We start from the raw sequence: 26,626 nt of genomic DNA on the forward strand, positions 1-26,626 counted from the left end.
CATGCAGAGAGAGGCCTTACCCCAGGGCACACATGCAGAGGCCTTACCCCAGGGCACACATGCAGAGGCCTTACCCCAGGGTACACATGCAGAGAGAGGCCTTACCCCAGGGTACACATGCAGAGAGAGGCCTTATCCCAGGGTACACATGCAGAGGCCTTAGCCCAGGGTACACATGCAGAGGCCTTAGCCCAGGGTACACATGCAGAGAGAGGCCTTACCCCAGGGCACACATGCAGAGAGAGGCCTTACCCCAGGGCACACATGCAGAGGCCTTACCCCAGGGTACACATGCAGAGAGAGGCCTTACCCCAGGGTACACATGCAAAGGCCTTAAGCCTGGTTTATGTTATTTTTACTATTGTTTTATTTTGTTGAGACAGGGACTCACCAAATAGCTCTAGCTGGCCCGGAATTCCCTAGTGGATTAGGCTGCCCTTGAACTCACAGAGAACTACCTGCCTCTGCTTTCTGAGAGTGTGCCACCACTCCTGGCTTGTTTTTTTGTTTTTTTTTTTTTTTTTTTTTTGGTTTTTTGAGACAGGGTTTCTCTGTGTAGCTTTGCGCCTTTCCTGGAGCTCACTTGGTAGCCCAGGCTGGCCTCGAACTCACAGAGATCCGCCTGGCTCTGCCTCCCGAGTGCTGGGATTAAAGGCGTGCGCCACCAACGCCCGGCTCCTGGCTTGTTTTTTTAACTCATAATGAAATGGTCTCTGTGTTGGCAGACCTCACAGGAAATGCTCACTGTGCTAGAAGTCATAATCCTCAGCTGACAGGAGACCTCATCCAGACTGCAGAGTGAGGGAGACTCCTTTTCCTCTCAAGTCCTACCACGTCCCCATCCATCCTGTCTCAGGTTGGAATGGGGTGCATGACCTGGATCTTGCCCGTGTCCCTGCCCATAGAAGAGGCAGTTGGAACGGTATCACCACCACCATTTTACTGCCCACTTTCCGGTCTCCTTTCCTGTTTCTCCCTCAGACTAGAAGCTAAGGGCACTAAGATAGCATTCTTTCCTTCTTTCTTTCCCCTTACCTCTTCTCCTGACACGTCCTTTTCTCCACACCCCCTGCCCTCTTCTTCCCCGCCTTCCCCCTCTCCCTCCACCTTACCCTTTATTTTCTTCCTCTTCTTCTCTTTCTGCTCCTCCCCCCATCATGTGACCCCACCTTTCTGGGGCTTTCTAAGGAAGTGCAAGAATGAAGTCTAGAGCAACAGACCTCTCACTGAGCTGTCAGAGAAAGCCAGGGAAAGAGCTGACCCTCCTCCTCCTCCTTCAAACCCCAGTCCTGGGATTTAGGAGACTGAGTAAAAGTATAGTCACCTTAACTCAGCATCAACCTTCTGCAGCCTTCCTAGAAATAAGCATTGCTTCCTCAAGGACCCACAACTCTTAGAAATGAACATGGGCGCAACATCCTTCAGAAAATCCTAGTCAAAATCGATTCAAATCTGGAGAGACAAACCCTTAGCTCTGTACCATGTCAGTCCTCAGACATGTTGCCAGTGGACATTCCTGTGCCTTGAGGTCAGTGGGGAAATCTGGGAAGTGGTTCCACAGAGCCTTTTCCGTTTGCCCATCATGTACAAGCCTGCTCCCACCACCAGTCTTATCCTTCAGAGGGAATCTGTGAAGAGGCCCTGGAGGGTACAGCCTGCCTCCAAGCCTGGCTTCAAACTTCTTCACTTAGCATCTCAATGACCCTCCGAGGAACCTTGTGGCCACTGAGGTCAAAGTGGAACTTGCCCTGGCTCCCACAGTTCCCCAAGACCCAGGAATCTGACAGGTTACAACTCTGCCCAGCTCCCCCACCCCACACACCCGACACACTAATGAACCAACAGGCTGGTCAATGGGGAGAAGTATTTATTATTAGAGAAAGTCTAGGGTACAGGAAGGGGAGACTGGATGTGGAGAGCAAGGACAGAGGGTAGGGTACCCCTCACAAGCGGGGGAAGGCTGAGAGGGGAAAAGGCACGGGGGTGTCCAGATGGCAAGTCTAGACGGCAGTGGCCAGGCCCACCCTGTTATTGCCCATGTCGAAGATGGCGTAGTAAGACCTGAGGAAGACATCCCCAAGGATCCAGATGGGCTGGCCATCCGCAGAGGTCAGAGGGGAGGACTCAAGGCCCACCATGCAGTAGCCATTCTCCTGTTCAACAGAGAGAGAGCATTCACTCACTCGCTCATAGGTGGACTGAACTTCAGCCCCTGAGTGATACAAAGGCTGTAAAGGGCTTTTGTAGGACAGCTGACCCTCCATGGCAAGGGCTGCCGGGGCTTGGGGAGAGAGGTGGTGTCTCCCCAGGAGCTGACTCCAGGTTGCGATGCTCTTCCTCCACAGCCGGCCCTCCCCCTGCTCCCGGTCTGCAGTAGGTCAGCCTGGCAGTTAAGCCCTGACAACTGACCAGCTTGGATTCGAACCTTACCCTAGCTTTTCTGGACCCACTCTAAATGCTGGAGGCTCCGCCCACAGAAACTAGGCCTTACCTGCAGGATGTAGGAAGAGGGTGACAGAGGGAACTGGACACCGTTGAGGACAAAGCTGAGGGTAGGCAGGCTGCTGACGCTGTCACAGCTCACAAAATACTGCAGAGAGGAACACGGCCCAGGCCAACACGTCCTTAGAACAGTGCCCACCACACCTGCCACCTCAGCACCCTACACCCTAGGTCCGTACCCCAGTCTGCTTTGGATGGGGCGGGGACACAGCTCCAAGGGAACCCTGACTCACATTCTGCTAGCCCTCAGTAGCATCGGCATAGACGGGGAGGGGTTCGAGGAACCCTGAGGAGCCCACTACACTGAGCTTTGCTCCTGACTGAATTTCCAGCCCAAGAGAGAGAGAGTGAATTGTTGCCCTTCCTCAGCAAGTGGCCCTTTAACATACAGCCCAGTGGACCACGTAGCCAATCAGTACCCTCCAAAATTAGTGCGAATCGGTTCAGTAGGCAAACTCTCTGCTGACCTTAGGAGGGAGAGGAGCAGGAGAGAGCATGGCTCTGTGGAGGTGAAGGATGTGTGGGTCACAGAGCTGCCCCTTGCCACTCATTTGCTTGGCCCTGACTTCTAGTCAGTCATTTTACCCCCATCCTAAAGGCCAGTGCTGGATCCATATTCCAAGGCAACTTCAGTTCGGAAGAGATTCTTGCTTTGCCGTACTCCCTCATCCAGGTCTCCACTCGGCCAGAGCCACTCCCCCCCCCCCCCCCCCCGTGCCCTCAGTAGCTAAAAGCCTGGAGGCCAAGAATTCAGCTAGCCTTGTGTTCCCAAAGAGAAACTGTAAGTAACACACACTCCTGCCCGCCACAGGATGGCCTTCCCTGAGGAAGGGGGAGCCCTTCTTGTTGCACTCACCTCTCCATACTCTCCTTCCTCGGCTCCGATGACCTGCAGAAGGTCACTCAGGTACTGGGTGGGCATGGTGAGCAGAGAGGTGCCTGTGTCCACAATGCCTTGGCAGCCATCGGAGCACCAGCCGGAGGCCTCGCCACCAATGAGGAATCTGGATGGTAAGAAGAAGACAGCAACCTCGGTCCCTACCTGCTCAGGTAGTCAGAGGGGGCTTCCCACCACAGTGACCCCGGGAGCTTCAGGCAGAGACAAGCTGTTCTTGAGGAAGGTAAGGGGACCCCACTTCATAGCACCCTAGAGTCTATCCATAGCCATCTGAATGGCCATGGAACCTATGTTCAAATTTTCAAGGATGTCTGTGGACACACTGAACGCCAGAGCTGCTGGTTGTTACAAGGACTTTGACACTCAGTTTCTATCCTGTGGTGTTGGACCACAGGGGACCTCATGTCTGAGATTTTATGTGCTGCCCCTCCTGGTGCGGCCTCCAACCCCTCCTCTCCAGATTTAGCTGGACTTTGATGCTCCTGCACAGGTCTGCTGTGACTTTGGGGAGGGAGTATCTCAAAGGTCCTCTCCCAGGCATCCCCACCAGCAGTGCCTGGATGGGTGGATGGATGGTTTATAGTGTCCTGAGGTGCAGGCAGAGAAGGCTACACTCCCCAAGGTCCCACCACAGACTCACTCATCAATGCTAATCTTCCAGTAGAGCTCCTGGATGACAGGAATCCAGGTGATCTCTCCGGTGTACAGGCTCTCATCCACACCTCCGAAAACAATCTGTCCACCATTAGATCCCTGCTGGCTGGAGAAGACAAAAGGAAGGATAAGGATTGAACAGCGAAAGTCTTCCTGTGGTGAGTTAGCCATCTTCAGAGAAGAGCTCCGGACCTCACTTCACACCGAGGCTTCCTGAGGACAGGCTAGGTCTCGCTCAGACCGGGGCTCCCTGCAGATGGGCTCTGTCTCCCTCAGACTGGGGCTTCCTGAGGACAACCTGTGTTCCCCTCAGATGGGTTCAGACCCTGGAGTCATGCTGTCCCGTGGAGTCCCAGCCCCTCTGGAGGGGCAGCTACTTGGTGGGCCCCACGCGCTACTACAGTCTTCTGCCTTTACGCCATGCCAGTGGGCGGAGCCCATCACCAGGGGTCCGTGAAAGCCCAGCTGGTTGACTTTTCTCCCGGAGTGGAGAAGTGGAGATTTGATGACGGAGGAGGAGGAAACACTTTGCACATTGTCCCAGCAGCGCTCCTGGTAACCAGCAGTGTGCGGGCATGGGTGGGGTGCCCAGAGGTGACATGCAGAATGATTGTAAACAGAAGCAAAAAACAAGTCAGCTGAGTTAGTGACAGGGAAGGGGCCAATGTCGGATTGAGGCCCTAAGCTACAGTGAGTGTATGGACACTCTAGAAGGTAGCTAACTCTGAAGAAAAAGAGAGAAACATGAGGCCCAGGCGGTGCCTGCTCATATTTGCTCAAAGGATAACAACAGGTTAGAAGTCAGTCCTGGGCCAAGCCCCAAAGACTCCAGCACCAGTTGGAACAACAGATCAAAGGAGATGAAGCAAGAGATTACCATACAAGAGAGATATGGAGTGGAAAGTCTCAGCTGGAGGGGACCTCAGTGGGGGGGCACGGGAGGCAGACCCAGGAAGTGCTGGAGTGAAAGCCCCTCCCAGAGTTGAGCTTGTCCCAGCCAAGGAACACAAAGAACAATTGCATGGGCTGGCAGGATGGCTCAGCAAGGAAAGGTGCTTGTGGCCAAGCCTGGCAAGCTGAGTTCCATCCCTGGGACCCACACGGTGACAGGAGAGAACTGGTTCCTGCCAGGTGTCCTCTGACCTCTGCAAGCTCACTGTGGCGGGTGTCCCGACCTCTGCTCTAACACAAATAAATACATGTTGGAAAAAAAAAAAAGAGTGGACAGGAAACAGATATGGGATGGGAGTGCAAAACTCCGGAGCTGGAGAGGAAGGCTCTGGGCCGGGTGTGGCTGCAGCCTCCAGCCCTCAGACTTTGGAAGTTTGGGTAGTGGAAGGACAGAGAGACTGCTGGGCAGTCGCTTACCTGCCGAGGTAGACACCGAAGAGGGGCTGGGAGAGAGCGCCCTCCTGCAACAAGCCCTGCATGGCGGTGGTGGCGCCCCCTGCAGACAGGCCGGGGTAGGCCAGGCCCATGATGCCATCGAATTGTGCGTAGACAAAATTGGTCCCGGGCTCGGTCTCACTGAGGCCAAACTCCTGGTTGGGGACCTGAATGCCTTGGAGCTGGAGTGGAGGTTAAAACAGAGCGATAGTGACGATAGTGACTTGCAGCCACCTGGACCGACCTCCATCCCCGGGTCCTCTCCCCAGAGACCACGCTTGCTCATCTCTCCTCGCCTCAACTCCCGTCCCCCTTTTCCTCAGTCTAGCAGGGGCCGTCTTCTCAAGTACGACCACTGCACTGCCCCTGACCCACCCTCTCTCCTCTGAAGAGCTATCCATGTTCCTGAAGGAAGACGGCCACAACCGAAGGGTTCACCATGGCTCCCCCAGCTCCTAACACAGAATGGCCATCCGTGTCAGCACTGTGAATGGACCAGGTCTGTGCTGACTTCCCATCCTATGAACGGCTTTTCCATCACGTTCCAGGGGCTTTGTTTAAGGCCCCCACCTTCCTCCCACCCCCATCACTCACAGTCAGGGTGTCGTAGCCGAAGAAGCCGGTGAGGCTGCCGGTGCCGTACTGCAGGGAGAAGGTCTGCCCTTCGGTGTAGTAGGTGGAGGATTCGCTGGGGTTGTAGCGGGTGTGGGTGGCTGCCGCGGAGAAGAGGACGTGGAGGTCAGACTATTGAGTGGAAGGCTTCCTTCTCAGCCTGTGCTTAAACCTGGGGTGCCAGCCTCCCCTACTCACAACGGCAAGTCAAGGAGGGACCACGCCCTGGAAGCCCCCTGTGACTTCGAGGGTAAGCTCTGGAACTATGGTCTCTCTAGGCAGGGTTGGCTAGACTTCCCCTCTATGTCCTAGGTCCCGGAAAAACCCTATCGCAGACTGACTGTTCATCTACCTTAGGAGTGAATGGGCCTCTAAGCATGCTCTCATCCCACAGCCTCCACCTCTGCAAGAAGTTGGTCATACCAAGATCCAGGGGTAGTATGAGATATAACCAAAGAGAGACTCCTTGGACCAGAGATAATAGGATCCCAAGGCTCTGACAGGGACCAAAACAGTATTGCAAAATGCCTGCCCAAATTCCATCTGCCTGCCCAAACTACGGCAGGACAAGACCCCGTCCAGGAGTGTTCCAGCCCGCTCATCCTCTAGACACCCTTGATGCGAACTTGATGTGTAGTGAGGTCAGGTGGGGTGAGCAGAAGGCAGAACCCACTGCTGTGAAACAGACTGGAGACTACCCATAAGAAAGGGGTGGCATTGTCCTGGTCATCAGGATGGGTGGGATGGCAGGGAGTAGGTGAGGCAGGCTGGCAGAGATGAAGGTGTATACTGCTCAGCAGGAAAGCCACCCAGCTGCAGGGCCAGCCTCTTTGACGAGGCTTGGATAGGTCATGGGCCTGCATAACATCGCCATCTTCTCCAGGAGTGAATTCCCCCCGAGTCCCTGGGGAGGTGCCTGTCCCCTTCGCTGCCCATCCAGCACTCACTGCAGGCCTCGCTCTGGCAGTAGACAGAAGGCACCCACAGGTTGGAGGAGCCAGTGTCGAAAAGGACCAGGAAGTTCTGGGGCGGAGTCCCGATGCTGATCTCGCCAAAGTAGGCTGCCTGGTGGGGGAGAGGGGCGTGTCGTGAGGTAGACAGTTTAGCTCTGAGGGATCCAGAGGCTGCTCAGCTCCAAAGGTAAGCAGGAAAGGACCCGGCTGCTGCCCTCCAGACTCCAAAGCTGGTGGTCCTAGTCATCCCTGGAAACCTGCCCGAAGGCCAAGGATGCTCCGTCTATGCTACCCAGGGCAGTCACCAAGCTCTCGGGGGCTCGGGTGCAAGGTCGGTAAGGACTCCTCTCCAGGCTCTTCACACAGTCGCCATGGCAGACTGGAGGAAGAGTGTGCACTCCAGGGTGGAAGACAGAGAGCCCTCAGCTCTGTGGCGGGGATGGGGGTGGGGGGGAGTGTTAAGACTTACGTCCATGTAGGCTATGGGCTCGGAGAGTACACTGAAGTCACCAAAGTTGCCAAAGCGGTACTTCTGGCCGGGGTCATACTTGTGGGTTTTCAGAAAATCTTTGAGCACACCCTTTTCCTTCATGGTCTCACGGATAGTCTTCATTTTCGTCAGAGGGATCCTGCAGAGGGCTGCATGTTAGGTCAGGGCCCGCCTCCTCCCTCCTTCTTCCTTTCTCCTTCTGCACTGCCCCCCTGCCCCCGCCCCGTCTCTGTCTCTCTGTCTGTCTCTGTGTCTCCGGCTCCTTCTCTCCCCTTCCCCCCTCCTCTCTACCCCACACATGCCCACTGTCTGTCTGTCTGTCTGCCCCCTCTCCTCTCTGCCCCACAATGCCCACTGTCTGTCTGTCCTCCTCTCCTCTCTGCCCCACAATGCCCACTGTCTGTCTGTCTGTCCATCCCCCTCTCCTTTCTGCCCCACACATGCCCACTGTCTGTCTGTCTGTCCGTCCCCCTCTCCTCTCTGCCCCACACATGCCCACTGTCTGTCCGTCCCCCCTCTCTGCCCCACACATGCCCACTGTCTGTCTGTCTGTCCCCCTCTCCTCTCTGCCCCACACATGCCCACTGTCTGTCTGTCTGTCTGTCTGTCCCCCTCTCCTCTCTGCCCCACACATGCCCACTGTCTGTCTGTCTGTCCGTCCCCCTCTCCTCTCTGCCCCACACATGCCCACTGTCTGTCTGTCTGTCCGTCCCCCTCTCCTCTCTGCCCCACACATGCCCACTGTCTGTCTGTCTGTCTGTCCCCCATCTCCCTTCCAGCTTCTTCTCCTTTGTCCTCTTCTTCTTCCCTCTAGCTCTCAAACTCCTCCTCAATGCTTGCTCCGAGACTTGGAAATGAATCAGCTTCAGCCACATCCACCCTCGCCCCACGTGAAAGTAGCCCTGCTCCCAGGCCCCTTGCTCTGATATACACTGTAGTTCTCTCCCAAGAAGGGGAAGAGCTGGAGACTCGTTCTGGTTAGAATCAGAGTTTATGCTTTTGAGATGGCGTGTCCCGTGTCTCAGGCTGGCCTCAAACTTAACACTTATCAAAGCGGGGCCTTTACCTTCTGATCCTTCTGTCTTTACCTCCCAAGGATGTGCCGCCACCCTCAGGTTATAGAGAGCTGGGGATCGAAGCCAGGGCACCATACAAACGAGGCATACACTACCAAATGAGCCACATCCCAGCTCACACCGGTACACTTTTTTTAAGGTGCCAGAGAAAGCAGGTTCACCTCAAAGAATCCTTTCCTATGGTGGCCCTGACACCGAGCACTGACTGCTGCGACAGAGCATGGAGGGAGGGAACAGCACTAACCCCCCTACTCACCGCCCAGGGACGCCACTGCGCCTCCCCGAGAGTCCATGGGGAAAGTGGCTTGGAAGTTCCAGAGTTAGAACTTAGGAGTCATGGCTTCTGTCACCGGAGGGTGATCTAAGAGCTGCTGGCTGCCATTTCCCAGGGGCCTCTGCAGATCCACCGCTACCCAGAATGCCTTTTCTTTTACCTCTTTCTCCATCTTAAATCCTCCTTCTCTTAGGACTTCCTCTGCCAACCCTCTTCCTAAGAGCCACACCAGCCACCCCTATTGAGTTCGCAGAACAGGAGTGTCTGGGAGGAGCAGGCTTTTCACCCAAGGAACTACCAGGTAGCAGGCCTGGTGAGACGCTCAGCAGGTAAAGGCACTTGCTGGCAAGCCTGCTGACCTGAGCTTGGTTCCTAGAGCCCACGTGGTAGAAGAGATCTGACTCGTGCAATCTCCTCTTACCTCTCCATGTATTTAGTGGCTCAGGTACACTCACACTCCTCTCCCATACACAAAATAAACCGAGTCATAGTTTACAAAAAAGAAGTATGAGTTACCAAATCTACAAACACTCAAGTCTATGGGTATTATTTATAACCTGGGTGACTCTTCCCACTACTTTAAGTTATCTCTAGGTTACTATGAATACCCAGTAAGGGGCTGAAAATGTGGCTTAGCAGATAAGAGCACTGTTTCCTTTTTCCGGAGGAGCAGGGTTCAAGTCTTAGCACCGACAACCAGTTGTAGCTCCAGTCCCAGGGGATCTGACACCCTCTTTGGGCCTCCACAGGCACCAGGCTCCTGGCTCCCACTTCAGGCTCCCTGAACCTACAGTCCAGCTCCGGTCTTACCTCAGCAAAGCTGCCTCCAAGAGCGGGAGGCAGAGCAAGGCTACGACCATCCACTTCATGATGCCGGTTCGAAGCTGGTTTCACAGGATAAACCACTTCGAGCTCAACCGTGGTGGTGGAGTGAAGTCCTGAGCACCGCTGCCGCCTTTTATACACCCAGGAGCTAGCCCAGCCCCTGCCTCCCAGCCCTGGGCAAGCATGGCCCCCGAGCTAAGCTGTCCCTTGGACTCCGTGTATCAACTGTTCCTGTGTATTTTTCCTTCTGGAGCATGACCGTGGTACTTTTCATCTTATTGACTTTTTAATTCAAGCGGGAAAGGCCAGGAGGTAAAGTGATAAGAAGGGACAAAGTGGCCGAACAATGGAGCTGCAGAGATTACAGCTCTGGGACCCAGAGCATGATACGGGCATCTGGGGGTGAAGACTTGAATGAGGGGCCGGGGGCCTGGGGGTTGGTTCCTCAAGCTTGACACTAGTGACATTTGGAAGGAAATAATTCTTTGTTCTGGGCATGGTCCTGTTCACTGCGGGCGCTAGCAGGACCCCATCTGCCCACTAAGTGCCACAGCAGCCCCCAGCTGTCACCAAGTGTGTCCTGGCATTGTTGGCTTCCCCTTGGGGACAAGTCATTGAGAACTGCTGTTCTACCTCCAAGTGACATACTTGGAGGTCCCACGTAAGCCCTGTCTTCCAGCACCCCTTAAACCTCTGGGAGCTGGAGTTCAGGGTGTCTGAGAGCTAAGGGGTCAGAAGCAGGCTGCTGGTTCTGGTCATAATGGCAGCAGTGGCCGTGTGGGCAGTGCTGATGCTGATGCTGAGGCCGGTGCTAGCAGATGAAGTCAGAATGGAATGGCGGCTCCGAAGGTGTTGGGCATGAACTCCTGTCCTAAGTCATCAGGGCTCACTCACAGGGGAAAGTCACACCAGCTCTGGCCATAGGAGCCAGAAGAGATGCCCAGAGCAAGACGGGAGCTGAGGGGCCACAGCTGCCCCTTGCTGTTCCTCTCTCCCCCTCCCCATTGCTACCTGGGGTCCTTTATTGGCTTGGGGGCTTGGGGGTTTGAACCTAGGGTCTCATATGTGCTAGTCAGCTACCACTGAGATGCACCCTCAGCCCATCTGTGGGTGTGTGCATGTGGTGTATGCATGCCTACCTGTGTGTGCGCATGCACTCATCTGTGCAGGCACATGTGGAAGCCAGGGCTGAATGTCTTCTTCAATTGCTTATTCACCTTCTTTTCTGAATTTTCAAATAAATTTTAAATTACTTATTCTGTGTGTGAGAGAGACGGAGGAGGGAGGAAGGGAATGGTCATGTGGAATCTTCCTCCTCACCATAGAGATTATCAGCATTTTGCTTTTGGCTTGCCTTCTAACCCTGCCACGATGGAGGCCAAAGCCGACATACAGAGCAGGAGGTACAGGTTCTGTTTATTCCAGAACTCATTTTATTAGGCAGAATTCCTCATTATATGTACAGAATAACAATCAGAACTGACTGGCAATTATAATTTCCTCACAATCTCCCAGCCCAATTATATATATATACACGAATATATATGTACATATATATTGCAGTACATTTATTGCACAGCTGATATTATATTTATATCAAACTATAAAACTTATGAGTCTATAGATTGGCAGATAGGTCTACAGGGTATACTGGTACCTTCTCATGTCTGTCCAACAATTACAAATTCTCTCCTATGGAAACTCACCCACAAGGCTTATGTCCTTATGATTTATGACTATGAAATAAGAAGCAATACAATATTTATTCCACTGCTTTTCAATTTTAGGATGCCTAGAGCTCATAATTGGACAAAGGCCTGACATATACTTCAAGAGCTTTGAAGTACTGGTGCTCAAGTTTTCCTATCTCCCACAACGGGCATCCCTTATTACCCCCAGGCCAAGCCACAGAGTTACACCTAAGCCTCTGTGACCTTCTCACTGGTGTTTGAAAAGGTCCTGATGTTGTCATAACATTAGGAAGAGGACATGCTTGCATGTCTTCACAGGATATTGACCTGTCTTTATGAATCCTGAATCTCCTGGCCACACCATTTGACCAGGTCACTGTGGACAAGGGTTCTCTGAAGCTGCCAGACTGAATACAGGCTGTGAATTACTCATAGATTCTTAATATTGAGCATTCATGACTTTATGAATGAATTGATACAATTCCAGGTCCTTTTGATGAACTCTTCTCTGCTTATCAATGATATCAAAACTTATAGGAATATGATTATAAATAATAATTCTGTTCTAAATGTATTTTATTAATTCTGATCAAAAGATAAACAAGATTTAAGATAGATAGATAGATAGATAGATAGATAGATAGATAGATAGATAGATAGATAGAAATGAAACATTTCTATTCTATGACTATCTTGTTATTTTGTTGAGGCTCCAAGGATTCATAATTTTGCTCTGAGAAAATTCAACTGTTATGTTGCTAATAAGTCTAAAGATTTTGTCTTTTAAGAAGGTTCTTATAAGCTTCAGGAGATCAAAATTTACCAATGCTCACAATCCAAGAAGGACTGGGAGGAATGTGACCTGACTACAGTCTATGTCTCCCACTTGCAAATCTTTTTTTTTGTTTTTTGTTTTTTTGAGACAGGATTTCTCTGTGTAGCTTTGCACCTTTCCTGGATCTTGCTCTGTAGACCAGGCCAGCCTCGAACTCACAGAGATCTGCCTGGCTCTGCCTCCCAAGTGCTGGGATTAAAGGCGTGTGCCACCACCACCCAGCGCAAATCTTCTTTTTCTTCTCTGTGGGAGAAGGGGAGCTTTCCCTCTCCCTGGCCTGATACCCCCTTCTCTCATCTGCTGACCATGCATTTACTATTCCATAGGTACACCTAAGAGAAAAAGTTTCCTCTTTAAAGCTTCTCAAGTGCATGTTCTACCATTAATGCATATATTAATGCATATATTTGTTCTCAGCAGAAATTCTAATCATCTAAAGAGTTACAGGTTGTCACCCTGTAAATCTGATGCTCCTATCTGGGTTAAGCAATGACCTTTAAATGTTAAAAGAATTGTAACTGCTACCCGCCTGGTGGAGGAAAATCTTAAATATTGAGTATATAAAGCCCCCCACCAGCCCTTAAATCACCCCAATATTTTTATTTAGGAAAATCAGGCTTATAGACTCTTACAAGACCTTAAGAAATCAAATAAAATTTATTGAAGCCAAGGGGAATCTTACAGCCTGCTGTCTCCCATGGTCATTCCTAGAAATCAAAATCATAATTGTTATAGATTTACAAGATTGCTTCTTTACCATACCTCCTCAACCTGAAGAATTCCAGCATTTTGCTTTTGGCTTGCCTTCTAACCCTGCCACGATGGATGCCAAAGCTGACATACAGAGCAGGAGGTACAGGTTCTGTTTATGCCAAAACTCATTTTATTAGGCAGAATTCCTCATTATATGTACAGAATAACAATCAGAACTGACTGGCAATTATAATTTCCTCACAATCTCCCAGCCCAATTATATATATATATGAATATATATGTACATATATATTGCAGTACATTTATTGCACAGCTGATATTATATTTATATCAAACTATAAAACTTATGAGTCTATAGATTGGCAGATAGGTCTACAGGGTATACTGGCACCTTCTCATGTCTGTCCAACAATTACAAATTCTCTCCCTATGGAAACTCACCCACAAGGCTTATGTCCTTATGATTTATGACTATGAAATAAGAAGCAATACAATATTTATTCCACTGCTTTTCAATTTTAGGATGCCTAGAGCTCATAATTGGACAAAGGCCTGACATATACTCCAAGAGCTTTGAAGTACTGGTGCTCAAGTTTTCCTATCTCCCACAACGGGCATCCCTTATTACCCCCAGGCCAAGCCACAGAGTTACACCTAAGCCTCTGTGACCTTCTCACTGGTGTTTGTAAAGGTCTGATGTTTTCATAACATCAGGAAGAGGATATGCTTACATGTCTTCACAGGATATTGACCTGTCTTTATGAATCCTGAATCTCCTGGCCACACCATTTGACCAGGTCACTGTGGACAAGGGTTCTCTGAAGCTGCCAGACTGAATACAGGCTGTGAATTACTCATAGATTCTTAATATTGAGCATTCATGACTTTATGAATGAATTGATACAATTCCAGGTCCTTTTGATGAACTCTCTCTGTTCATCAATGATATCAAAACTTATAGGAATATGATTATAAATAATAATTCTGTTCTAAATGTATTTTATTAATTCTGATCAAAAGATAAACAAGATTTAAGAGATAGATAGATAGATAGATAGATAGATAGATAGATAGATAGATAGATAGATAGATAGATAGAAATGAAACATTTCAGATTTCATTCTCTGGCTATCTTGTTATTTTATTGAAGCTTCAAGGATTCATAATTTCGCTCTGACAAAATTCAACTGTTATGTTGCTAATATGTCTAAAGATTTTGTCTTTTAAGAAGGTTCTTATAAGCTTCAGGAGATCAAAATATACCAATGCTCACAATCCAAGAAGGACTGGGAGGAATGTGACCTGACTACAGTTTATGTCTCCCACTTGCAAATCTTTTTCTTCTCTGGGGGTGAAGGGAAGCTTTTCCTCTCCCTGGCCTGATACCCCTTTCTCTCATCTGCTGACCATGCATTTAATATTCCACAGTTACACCTAAGAGAAAAAGTTTCCTCTTTAAAGCTCCTCAACTGCATGTTCTACCATTAATGCATATATTTGTTCACAGCAGAAATTCTAATCATCTAAAGAGTTACAGGTTGTCACCCTCTGGACCACGGACATGCTGTCTAGCTGCAGGTCTGCACCCCATCCTCCAGCCCACAAGACAGGAAATCCTGCTACACATGTCTCACAGAGCCTGAAACAGACTGTTCTTCCTGGGTTTCCACTGCATTCCAGCCTTCAAGACCCTCAGCTTCGCGCCCATCTCAGCAGGAAGTGACCATGGATGATTTCTACACCCCTTTTTCACTTACCCCTCTTTTTCTGTACTGAACTCTCAAGCCCAGGGGCTGGAGTGCCCTTAAAAAATGTTCTATTATTAATTGTATAAATTCTGCCCATGATCCTGAAATGTATATACTATCAGATAGTCCCCCATGTACTTTTCACAATTGTTCTATATGTAAGTCTTGCTGTGTACACCCTGACTCAGGTAATTACTGTCCTCTCATAACTAATGGTTTGATATTGCATTGACTACAAATTTAAATTAGGTAAGCTGCAGCTGCAGCCTTGGTCCCACAGATGCTCATAACTAATTCAGATAATTTTATCTAACTATTCCTCCTTAAATACAGTTTAACCAAATTTATAACACTACCAAAGATCAATAGATAGAGTCAATGTTCCAAACTAACTATTTCTTTTTGATAAGTCAGAATCATAGTATTTAGACAACATTTGACCATATTATGCTATACTAGCTAATGATAGATTTTTTTTCCTCTGAGCCTCTTCTTTGGACAGAGATATTCTAATTATATACAAATATAACTATTAGATGGTTAAGCTAATTCTCAGCTTGCCATCTATATAGATTATTGATTATAAATATATTTATAGATTATAAATATATACTATATATATATATCATGTATCAATATTTACTGACCATTACTTATCACTTTTCCAGTCATCTCCAAACTTAATATTTATCCACATCATTCGTTGCCCTAGAAATAATTAAACATCCCCTTTTTTACTATACAAGAAAACAGGAATTGTAGTGGCCATAGGAATATATTATAGAGATTCAGCTGTGTATTAAAGCTATAACTGGAAAAATTCAAGGCATCTTTCTAAAGGAAGCCATTTATCAAGGAATATTTAGTGTTATTCAGTTTTTAATATTTCAGTTGTCTGCTGCTAGGAAATTCTTGTGTGTCCATATACTACCAGGCTATTGCAAAGAGTTAAGCTTCTCAGACCACTGCTGATTCACTAGGTAACTAACACCACTGCGGAGCCTAGGAGACAGGTGGGCTGTAGATGCATAGCTTTGTTTCTTGTGCAAATGAAGCTCAGACCATCCTTTGTCTTCAGGCCTAGTGGTGTTCCAGAGCAATTGACTCAGAACAAAGGAGGTTTTTTCATATCCAGGTGGAGTGAAGGATGGGGCAGGATTCCCTGCCAGAGTAGAATCATGTGGCTGGGAGAAAAAGAACAAGGTGTTTTTCTGTAGATGGTAGACAGAGTCACATGGCCAGAGAGAGAAGACAAAGGCAGATATTCTGTAGATGGTAAGGCAGATCTCTTGTAGAGTTTTCTCAGAGGCGGGAGTAAGGAGGAGAAAAGAAAGATGGAGGATGAAGGAACAGAGGACGAAGACGAGATCAAGAGCATGAGGGCTTAGTTATTACTAGGGCTATGAGGAGACAGGAAAAGTAGGTACAGAGAGGAACCGAGAGTCAGGATGGAACTGAAGCTGTATGGATGGAATTTTGTCTTAGAGAAATAAAGCAATGGATGAAAGAGCATGATGTACGTAGATTCTTTTCCCTCAGATAACCCCCTGCATCTTCCCCAGGACTCTGAGAGGAATCTACTCAGGGCAGGCCCTTGGGAAAATTCTGTTAGGTAGATAGGATAATAGGCCCGTACCCTAGGCAAGGCACCTCTCTCTTTAGGGCTTCTAAAAATCCCCCGTCTCTCCTATTACCCTCTCCCAAGCCCTTACCCACCTCCACTAACCACGCTCTCCACCCCTCTTAACCTTGCTACAACATTCCCATGACTTGAGTTAGCTAGGTCACCAGCAAACTCTCTACTTGGAGTGAGTGGGAAAAGTCCTCTGCCAGCACCTTCTCTGTCATCTTTTAACCCAGACTCACAGCCCCATATAGATTTATCACACCCTAGCATCATAGGCAGAAGATTGGGACCAGATCTGCTAGCCACCTGCCATCTATCCCGTAGGAATTTTCCATTCTGCCCACTGCTGCCCACCACCCAGCCAAAACTCTGGAGCCTCCCTAGGACTGTGATGAGGCAGAGAAGGGGGATGAGGGACCTGGAGTCTGCCTGGCCTGGCACAGATTGGAAGGTCTCTGCTTGCTTGTGTTTCAAGGCCAGCATACCTCTCCTTCCCTGCAGTCCCCAGAGCCCCACTGGAGTCTGGATTGGGGGAGTAGAGGAACCTCAGATCTGGGAAGCCAGCCTGTGGGATGATCTAAGTCCTGTAGGCTTGCTGGATCCCCCAACCTCACCGTTCAAAAACCTTTCTTTGACTTGCTAGGACCCCAAGAGTTCTTGTGAGCAGAACCTCTCAGCCAAGCCCCCCACACACACACACATCTACAGAGCAGGCCAGGACATCCCTGCTCAGCTGACAGCCCCTCGGGGTTCTGCAGCCCCTGCGTGCCCAAGCTGACCCTCTGACAGCTCTGCTAGTCTCTTTAGGGTTCCCAGATGTCCCGAGTCCTTCACAGCCCCTGGTCTGTCCCCCTACTCAATATTTATAAAGCTCACTTTTTAATGCGTTATGGATCTACAGGCCCTGAGGACGTCTCGGAAGTCACCAAGGACGTCGTCCTCTGTACAGTGTAGTATGTATAGAGTACTGACCCATGGCTTCAGCCTAAGCTCATCCTCTGTCCCCACACACTGCACACCCCAGCAGCGCAGCCTGCCTGGCGTTCGATCTCTACCAGTCTCAGGTGGGTCACCGGCTGTTTCCTGGGGTATTTTTAAATTAAATTTATTTACATATGTATGTATTGTGTGCACATTTATATGCACAGGCACTTACGTGTCACGGCTTATATGCAGAGATCAGAGGACAACTTGCTAGGTCAGTTCTCTCCTTTCATCACGTGGGTCGTAGGGATGGGACACAGATCATCAGGCTTGGCAACAAGTACCTTGACCCACTGAGGCACCTTACTGCTGCTCATCTTACATACTCCTGCCCTGGTGCATTTCACCTCTCTGAAGCTCCCAGTGGGCAGAGGCTGAGTGTTCACACACCCCCCCACCTTCTGGAAACTGTCTCAGGCTCCAGAAATCAAGAACGGTTGATAAGCCCCATCAGACTGTTTCCAATGGGGCTTAGCTGCTCCTCACACCCTGTTACCCAGGTGGTCAGGTTTCTACCCCAAGCCAACCTTCCCTTTCTATCTACACATCCTCCTTGCTCTCTCCTTAGCAGTCCCACTGCTTTCCCACTTTGCACATCCACCCGTGAAAGCTACCTCCCTTTCAAGACCCAGACAAAGCCCACAGAATCCTCCCTGTGGTGCCCACCTACTCTGAAACCACTGTGGGAAACTGATTTTCTTTTCCTTATGGTGTTTATCTCCTAGCCCCATGACTTTACCCAATTCCTAGCCCCATGACTTTACCCAAATTCTACAACCTCTAACTCAAAGGCAAGGTCTCTTTCTGCACAGGACTTCTTTTTTTTTTGTTTGTTTGTTTTTTTGTTTTTTGTTTTTTTTTTGTGATATATATTTTTTATTTTACAATACCATTCAGTTCTACATATCAGCCATGGGTTCCCCTATTCTCCCCCCTCCCACGCCCTCCCCTTACCCCCAGCCCACCCTCCATTCCCACCTCCTCCAGGACAAGTCCTCCCCCGAGGACTGTGATCAACTTGGTAGACTCAGTCCAGGGAGGTCCAGTCCCTTCCTCCCAGACTAAGCCAAGTGTCCCTGCATAAGTTCCTGGTTTCAAACAGCCAATTCATGCATTGAGCACAGGACTTGGTCCCACTGCTTAGATGCCTCCCAAACTGATCAAGCCAATCAACTGTCTCACCTATTCAGAGGGCCTGGTCCAGCTGGGAGCCCCTCAGCCTTTGGTTCATAGTTCATGTATTTCTATTCATTTGGCTATTTTTTTTCAATAATTGAGTAAAACTGAAATTTATTATATGCCACAGTCGTCCTAGGGACCTCCATGCTATATATATATATATAGCCTTTATGGTTCTATGGGTTGTGGTCTGATTGTTCATTTTATATCTAGAATCCACCAATGAGTGAGTACATACCATAACTGTCTTTCTGGGTTTGGGTTACCTCACTCAGGATGATTTTTTCTAGTTCCATCCATTTACCTGCAAATTTCATGCTTTCATTGTTTTTCTCTGCTGAGTAGTACTCCATTGTGTATATGTACCACATTTTTTTCATCCATTCTTCCGTTGATGGGCATCTAGGCTGTTTCCAGGTTCTGGCTATTACAAATAGTGCTGCTATGAACATAGCTGAGCATGTATCTTTATGGTATGTATCAGCATTCTTTGGGTATATGCCCAAGAGTGGTATGGCTGGGTCTTGAGGTAGTTCGATTCCTAATTTTCGGAGAAACCGCCATACTGATTTCCACAGTGGTTGTACAAGTTTACATTCCACCAACAGTGGAGGAGTGTTCCCTTTGCTCCACATCCTCTCCAACATTGGTTGTCATTGGTGTTTTTGATCTTAGCCATTCTAACAGGTGTAAGGTGGTATCTCAGAGTCGTTTTGATTTGCATTTCTCTGATGATTAAGGATGTTGAGCATTTCTTTAAATGTCTTTCAGCCATTTGTAGTTCTTGTTTTGTGAATTCTCTGTTTAGCTCTTTAGCCCATTTTTTAATTGGACTGTTCAGTGCTTTGATGTCTAGTTTCTTGAGTTCTTTATATATTGTGGAGATCAATCCTCTGTCAGATGTGGGATTGGTGAAGATCTTTTCCCAATCTGTTGGCTGTCTTTTTGTCTTATTGACTGTGTCTTTTGCCCTGCAAAAGCTTCTCAGTTTTGAGAGGTCCCATTTATTAATGGTTGTGCTCAGTGTCTGTGCTGTCGGCGTTTTATTTAGGAAATGGTCTCCAGTGCCAATGCGTTCAAGAGTGCTTCCTATTTTCTTTTCTATTAAGTTTAGTGTAACTGGATTTATGTTTAGGTCTTTGATCCACTTGGACTTGAGTTTTGTGCATGGTGACAGATATGGATCTATTTGTAATCTTTTACATATTGACATCCAGTTATGCCAGCACCATTTGTTGAAGATACTTTCTTTGTTCCATTGTATAGTTTTGGCTCCTTTGTCAAAAATCAGGTGTTCATATGTGCATGGATTAATGTCAGGGTCTTCAATTCGATTCCATTGGTCCGTATGTCTGTTTTTATACCAGTACCAAGCTGTTTTTATTACTATAGCTCTATAGTAGAGTTTGAGGTCCGGGATGGTGATGCCTCCAAGGGTTGCTTTATCATATAGGATTCTTTTAGCTATCCTGGGTCTTTTGTTTTTCCATATAAAGTTGAGTATTTTTCTTTCCAAGTCTTGCACAGGACTTCTTAAACAGTTGAAGACAAAGTCACACAGGGAGCTGGCAGTGTTTCTAGAATATGACAACCAGAGTTGGATGCTTGTTAAGCTAGATGTGGTGGCGGACACCTTTAATCCCAGCATTCATGAGGCAGAGGCAGGCAGATATCTGTGAGTCTAAGGCTTTCCTTGTCTATGTAGTGAGTTCTTTGTATGAAAAAAACAAAACAAAAAAGAATATGACAACCATTGCTTATCCTTCACCTATGGCAGACATCACTAATCGATCAAGTCAACCTTGGCAGACATCACTAATTGATTATGTCATTCTATCATACAGTGTTCAGACAGGGCCTTAGACTTCAGATTGTAGCCCTTCTCAGCTCATCATAAAGCAACAATCCCCAAGTCCACGTGTGTGTGCATTCATATGTGTGTATGTGTCTGTGCGTGCGTGTGTGTGTGTGTGTGTGTGTGTGTGTGTGTGTGTGTAAAAGGTGTGCTCATCTGTGTAAGCACATGTGGAGGTCAGAAGTTGATGTTAGGATGTATTTTGTTAATTAGTTCTCCACCTTATTTTTCTAAGATATATATATATATATATATATATATATATATATATATATATATATATACACACACACACACACACATATATACATATATACACATGCATGGCATATGTGTGTGAACACCATTGGAAACTGGAATTGGGTATTGTATCCCCTGGGCCTGAAGTTACAGGTGGTTGTAAGATAGCCAGAATAAGTGCTGGGACCTGAACTTGGATCTTCTGGAAAGAGCAGCAAGTACTGATGTATCATCTCTCCGGTCCCATTCACCATATTTTTTTGAGATGGGCTTTCTCACTGATCCTAAAGCTCACTGCTTCATCTCTACTGGCTGGCCAGCAAGACCTTGGGCCCTCCTTTGTCCACCCACCACCCCTGGAGTCTCAGGTTCGCACCGCCAGGCCTGGCTTCTCTCTGAGCTTACCTACTGAACTGCCCCCCAGCTTCCAAGTCACTGAATCAAAAGTGGGTTTGTTTTGTTTTGTTGTAGCTTTGATTTTTTAAAAAATTTGAATGCTAGAGTAAAAGCATTTGCTGCCAAACCTCATGAGCTGAGCTTGCTCCCGGCATCCCCCACGGTGAAGAAGAGAACTGACTCCCACAGACTGTCCTCAGATCTCTATGCATGTGCTGTGGTACACACATGCAAAACACATCAACAAGATATATTTTAAACATATAAAGATTTTGAAGAAAAATTAGGATATCTAAATTTTATTTAAAATCACACACACACACACACACATCACTTTTTATAAAAATTAAGCTGGGCCTAAAGTGTTTCTCAGTGGTAGAGTGCTTGCCTAGCATGCATGTGATCCTAGGTTCAAGGACCAACAACAGCAAAAATAAAGCGGGGGGGGGGGGGAATTAAAAAATATATCTAGGTAGCTTGCAAGTGTTTACACCTTTCAAAATTATCCAGCAGCGCTCGCTTATTGTACACACTTATGTTTTAACACAACCACACTTCCTATGCCAAGGCAACTTCTGTTCTGTCCTTATCGGGTCGGATTGCCACAGAAACACGTTTCCATGCTTTCAGAGAGGCCAAGTCCTTATCGGCTTCGCAGGCTGCACGCTGCTGTATCTTTTTGGTAGCCGGGAGTTCTTGGCCCAACTCTCTGGGGCCCTTCCAGTTTCCTATTGCTATCAATAGCTCGGACTCCCACGCTAGGATGCAGCCAAAGGCACAGAGTAGTGAGTCTCCCGTGGTCGGGGGTGTGCAAGCAGAGGCCCAAGGACCCTTTCTGAGGCACTCCGAGGGTTGCCCTGGGTGTGAGACTGGGCCCTGACCTGGAATTCTCCTGTGTGATGGGAAGTCTGAGCTTGTCTTTGGCAGCTCACAACATGAATCTTTAGTTACAGTTTCTGGTATTTGCTTGGATTTTTACTTTTTTCCTGAAGTGTTGTGGGAGTTTTGTATTTGTTGTTTCTATTACTGTTTGAGGGGAGGGGTGCGAGGCTCATGTTGTTGCCCCAATAGCCTTGAACTCATAGACAGTTCTGCATCCGCTCCCAAGTATCAGGGTCACAAGCCTGAGCCTTTTTATCGATGATACTTTGGGTTTTGGGTTTTGTCTTCTTGTTGTTGTGTTTGAAGACAGAGTCCCACTATGTCACCCTGGCTGGCCTGGAACTCACTGTGTAGGTCAGGTCAAACTGGAATTCACAGAGATCCTCCTGCCTCTGCCTCCTGAGAGCTGGGATATTTTCAATTTACACAAGTATGGTGTGTGCGTTCGTGCGTGCGTGCGTGTGTGTGTGTGTGTGTGTGTGTGTGTGTGTAGAGGGGTATATATGCCACAGTATGAGTGCAGAAGTCACAGGACATCTTGAGGGGCTTGGCTTTCTCTGTCCACGTGTGGATCCTGGGATCAAACTCAGGCCATCAGACCTGGTGACCCACAGTTTTTGGATTTTTTGTGATAGGCTCTCCTGCAGGCCAGGATAAGTGCAAACTGGCTCTCTTGCTGAGGACGACCTTAAGCTCCTGATTCTCCTGCCTCCACCTCCCCAGTGCTGAAGTCACAGGTGTGCACCACCGCGCCCAGCTTTCTGCTGAGGATGCTAACATTGGTGGCTGGGTCCCAGCTCCAGTGTCCCCACTCTGGTGTCGTCAGGTGGGGACTCCCTATCTCCATTACTCCTTTTGAATTTATTAAGTAGGATTCTGCTGCAAGCAAGAACTGGACCAAGGTGGGAAGCGGTGTTCCTCCTCCCCGTTTCCTGAGGGAGCCTAGGCAGGGGCTCTTTGTATCTTTAATCCCAGGACTCTCACAACTGCCCCACAGATAACTCACCTTGTCCCCTTCTACAGAGAAGTCAGTTTTATCTGTTCTTATCTTAAATATCCGGAAAGAAATCCCCGTGCATCAATGGATACATCAAAAGGCAGATTGTTTTTGTCCTCTGGTCTGTTTAATTTACGCTTCCTCGCAGATGACTGCTTGCCACCTTGCTGGGAAAGGGATACTCTGGGTAGCTGGGGATGCTCAGCTGGCCACTGAGCTGGCCAGCCCTGGGAAGGAGAGGAGGGGTGGGGCCCCAGATTCGGTTCAGCCATGGATCAAACATCCCTAGGATGCTTTGTGTGTTTCTCCTTCCTGTTTTGTGGCTCCTCCTTCTCCAAGTGTGATCCCTACTCATCTTATCTGAGTCTCCTACAAGGTCTTGCTGTGTAGCCCAGGCTGGCCTTGAATTCATGCTTGTCCGCCCTTACCTCCTACATGCTGAGATTATAGGTATGTACCACTCAGCCTGGCTTCAACTGCTTTCTCCATATCACTGACAAAAAAGGGCTAGGATTTTCATTTCTAGAGAAAGAATGAGATCACAATTCCTAGGAAAAGTTTGTTGGGTCAGGCATCTACTCTTGGACCCATCCATTGTGGCCAGCAGGTAGGAACCTACAGGAGCCTGGCTACTCCCTCTGGGAACATCTTGAAGAGAGAGGACAGGAACACTCGGAAGTAAGTCCTCAAGAGGAGCAAGGGGATGTTTCTGGGCCGACACTGTCTGAAATGCCCACATTTCTGGGGTGGCCCACGGACCCCGCACCCACCTTCATTCACCCCCCTTCCTGTGTGTGAAGGGATGTGACTTGCCGCTAGCTCCTCTTTAGGAAACCAGCTAACCATCTATCTGTTCTGAGCCTTGGTGAGCTTGAATATAAAATGAGATGAGAAGACCCACCCCGCACTGTAGCCACGTAATTCGGTGAAGCCACAGTTACAACCAGAGGATGAGAAGGCAGAACGGTTTTAGGCCAGGCCTGGTGTAAAGGTCTGAGGTAGAAGGATCACAAACTCAAGGCCTCTGTGGGCTACAGGGTGAGTTCAAAGCGGGCTGAGGCCGTGGCTCCCTTGGTGGAGGGCTTAGCATGCACAGAACCCCAGGTCTGATTCCCAGCATCACATACACACAGGACAGGAGGTGGAGGTAAAAGCGTTGGAAATTCAGAGTCACCCTCAGCTACATGGAGAGTTCAAGGCCAGCCTGGATTGCTGGAGAGCCTGTCTCAGAAAACAAGAAATCCAGAGTGAGTTCAAGGCCAGCTTAGGCAACTTAGTTAGACCTTTGTTTAAAAAGAAAAATGGAGAGTTGGGAGGTGGGGGGGCTGAGATGTTTACTGTTCAGTGGCAGGGCACTCATCTAGCGAGCGTGAGGCTCTAGGTTCAACCCCAGACACACACACACACACACACACACACACACACACACACACACACGATCATTTGTTAAAACAAAGGGTTCAAGTGGTAGAAACTTGCCTAGCAGGCACTGGGTTCCAGTATTGCCAAGAAAAGTGAATAAGGATTGTTGGTTTTAATGCAGCAGCGGCGGCGCAATGTTATTCATTAAGCGGTGCTGTTACTGAGTGAGAAAGGCCACGAGGCACCAGCAAAACCCAGTATCGGAGCTTTATTAGGAGAAGGGAGGGACAGAAGAGAGCGTGACCAGGCATGTGGAAGACGTGCACCGAGAGGGGGGGGAGGAGAAGTGGGGGGGGGAAGTCTGTGACCTGATTCTTTTTTCACTATTGTAGTTTTTATTTTTATTTATTTCATTTATTTATTTATTTTAATTTACACTCATAACATTCATTAATTACACTCATGATATTAATTACACTTGTGGTATTCATTGATTACATTATTCATTCAATAATTATATTTATGATGTTCATTAGTTACATTAAATGTATTGATTTATTACATTCATGATATTATGTCCTGATACCACTATCCTTTTGTGGCGACCTGATTCTTATGGTTACCCTGCACATGTGCATATATGCTTACCTGAGCTAGGCCACGCATGTGCATAGATTGTGCGATCACACAGTGCACGGATACATAGGCCATAAGGCCCTTTGCTTGGCTACTGAACTGTGCACAGGGGAGTGACCAGGAATCCCAACAAGGATAAGAGAAGAGGAGGGGAGGGGAGGGGAGAGGAGGGGAGAGGGGAGGGGAAGGGGAATGTGTATCCTCAAAGAACTCCAAGCAGTGTGGACTAGTCCCGCTCTCAGGTCTGCTGGGGATACTGCACAGCCACCCATAAAACAGAGGCAGAGGCTTTGGGTGTCAGAGTCTGGAATCCCTCCCCTTTGAGCAGCCACACGTTCACTATAACATGTTGTAGCATCTACGCGGAACAGATACAAGGAGTTCTTCAAGGCCTGCTTCCTTGCTCCTGAGGAGCTAGCTGCTCCCCGGGGTAGTCATCCAGAACACTGAGAGCCACTTGGGGACTCTGGAGTCTGCAAGTGTGGACTTCTCCTGTCTGCTCCTAAGGCAGCCCCAGGAGGAGGGGCGCTTTCCAGAAACATCCATCCTGTCCTCTGGCCCAGGCATATACCAAGGGAGATGTGGCTGGGGATCACGTTCAGGTTCAGTTGTGTCTACGTGAGCTGCAGACCCAGAGGCAACGCCCCTCAGCGTCCTCCCTAGTTCCTGGTCCTCTGTAGAAGGTGCCTTGTGTGAGTCTGGGAGGGAACCCGGCCTGCCCCTCTCCTCCCAGCCCTCAGATCTGCAGTCTTAAGTAGTTAGTGCCAGTACAGACAGCAATCAGGAGGAGCTGCTTGGAAAACAGAACTGTCACCCCTGAGTAGGCATGAGGGACCCACTCACCCGACTTCCTTATTCAGCTGCTTGATTTGTGCCAAAGGACAGCACCCACGGGTTTTTTTTATTTATTTTAAAGATTTATTTATTTTTAAGTGCACTGGTGTTTTCCCTGAATATATGTCTCTGTAAGGATGTCAGATTCCCTGGGACTGGAGTTACAGAGAGTTGTGAGCTGCCATGTGGGTGCTGGGAATTGAACCTGGGTCCTCTGGAAGAGCAGCCATTGCTCTTAACCCCTGAGCCATCTCTCCAGTCCTTATTTATTCATTCATTCATTCATTCATTCATTCATTCATTTGTGGGTGCTCATGCCACAGCACATATGTGGAGACCAGAGAACAACTTGGGTAATCAGCTCTCATCTTCCACTTTACTGGAGGACCTGAGTACCTAACCCAGGTCCTCAGTTCAAGGCCAGCCTAGGGCAAATGAGACCCTATCTCAAAAAGAGAAATGGGGGTGGGTGGATTTTAAGATGAGTATGGAAGTACTCACTGCGGGAGGTGGGGGGGTGGGGAGGCTGGGGCTGCTACACAATGAGTTCCAGGCCGACCTGGACTACGTAAAGACCGTTCTTTAAAAAAATAATAATAGTGATAGCGGCTGGAAGGATGGCTGAGTGGCTAAGAGCACACACTGCAATTGTCTAGGACCTGAGTTGGGTTCTCAGCACCCACATCAGGAGATACACAACTGTGTGTAACTTCAGTTCCAGGAGATCAATGCCTCTGACCTCCTCGGGCATCCACATTCACATGCACAGCACCCCCTACACATACATAAAATTAAAAAAATAAATCTGCCGGGTGACAGTGGTGCATGTCTTTAATCCCAGCACTTGGGAGGCAGAGGCAGGCAGATCTCTGTGAGTTCGAGGACAGCCTGGTCTACAGAGCAAGTTCCAGGACAGGCTCCAAAAGCTACAGAGAGAAACCCTGTCTCAAGAAACCCTGTCTCGAAAAACCAAAAT

At 48.5% G+C, this 26,626-nt stretch overlaps 1 protein-coding gene across 5 annotated transcripts; it reads right to left on the reverse strand.

Annotated features, from left to right (window-relative positions):
- Nucleotides 1-1,850: 1,850 nt before the first annotated feature.
- On the reverse strand, nucleotides 1,851-9,802 carry Pgc (progastricsin). Of its 5 annotated transcripts, none has more exons than XM_028887239.2 (9): nucleotides 9,656-9,802; nucleotides 7,475-7,634; nucleotides 7,000-7,117; nucleotides 6,035-6,153; nucleotides 5,423-5,622; nucleotides 4,041-4,160; nucleotides 3,359-3,506; nucleotides 2,492-2,590; nucleotides 1,851-2,153 (listed from the first exon to the last, which is right to left on the reverse strand). In XM_028887239.2, the coding sequence occupies exons 1-9, from the start codon at nucleotides 9,712-9,714 to the stop codon at nucleotides 2,001-2,003; spliced, it is 1,176 nt and encodes a 391-aa protein (XP_028743072.1). In that variant the 5' UTR covers nucleotides 9,715-9,802; the 3' UTR covers nucleotides 1,851-2,000. The 5 variants fall into 5 exon arrangements, with proteins under 5 accessions (XP_028743072.1, XP_037055869.1, XP_037055870.1 ...); XM_037199974.1 differs by lacking the exon at nucleotides 9,656-9,802 and adding an exon at nucleotides 9,267-9,351; XM_037199975.1 differs by lacking the exon at nucleotides 9,656-9,802 and adding an exon at nucleotides 8,828-9,236.
- Nucleotides 9,803-26,626: the final 16,824 nt, after the last annotated feature.

The sequence above is a fragment of the Peromyscus leucopus genome, chromosome 16_21 (genome assembly GCF_004664715.2).
Source record: "Peromyscus leucopus breed LL Stock chromosome 16_21, UCI_PerLeu_2.1, whole genome shotgun sequence".
Classification (NCBI taxonomy): Eukaryota; Metazoa; Chordata; class Mammalia; order Rodentia; family Cricetidae; genus Peromyscus; species Peromyscus leucopus.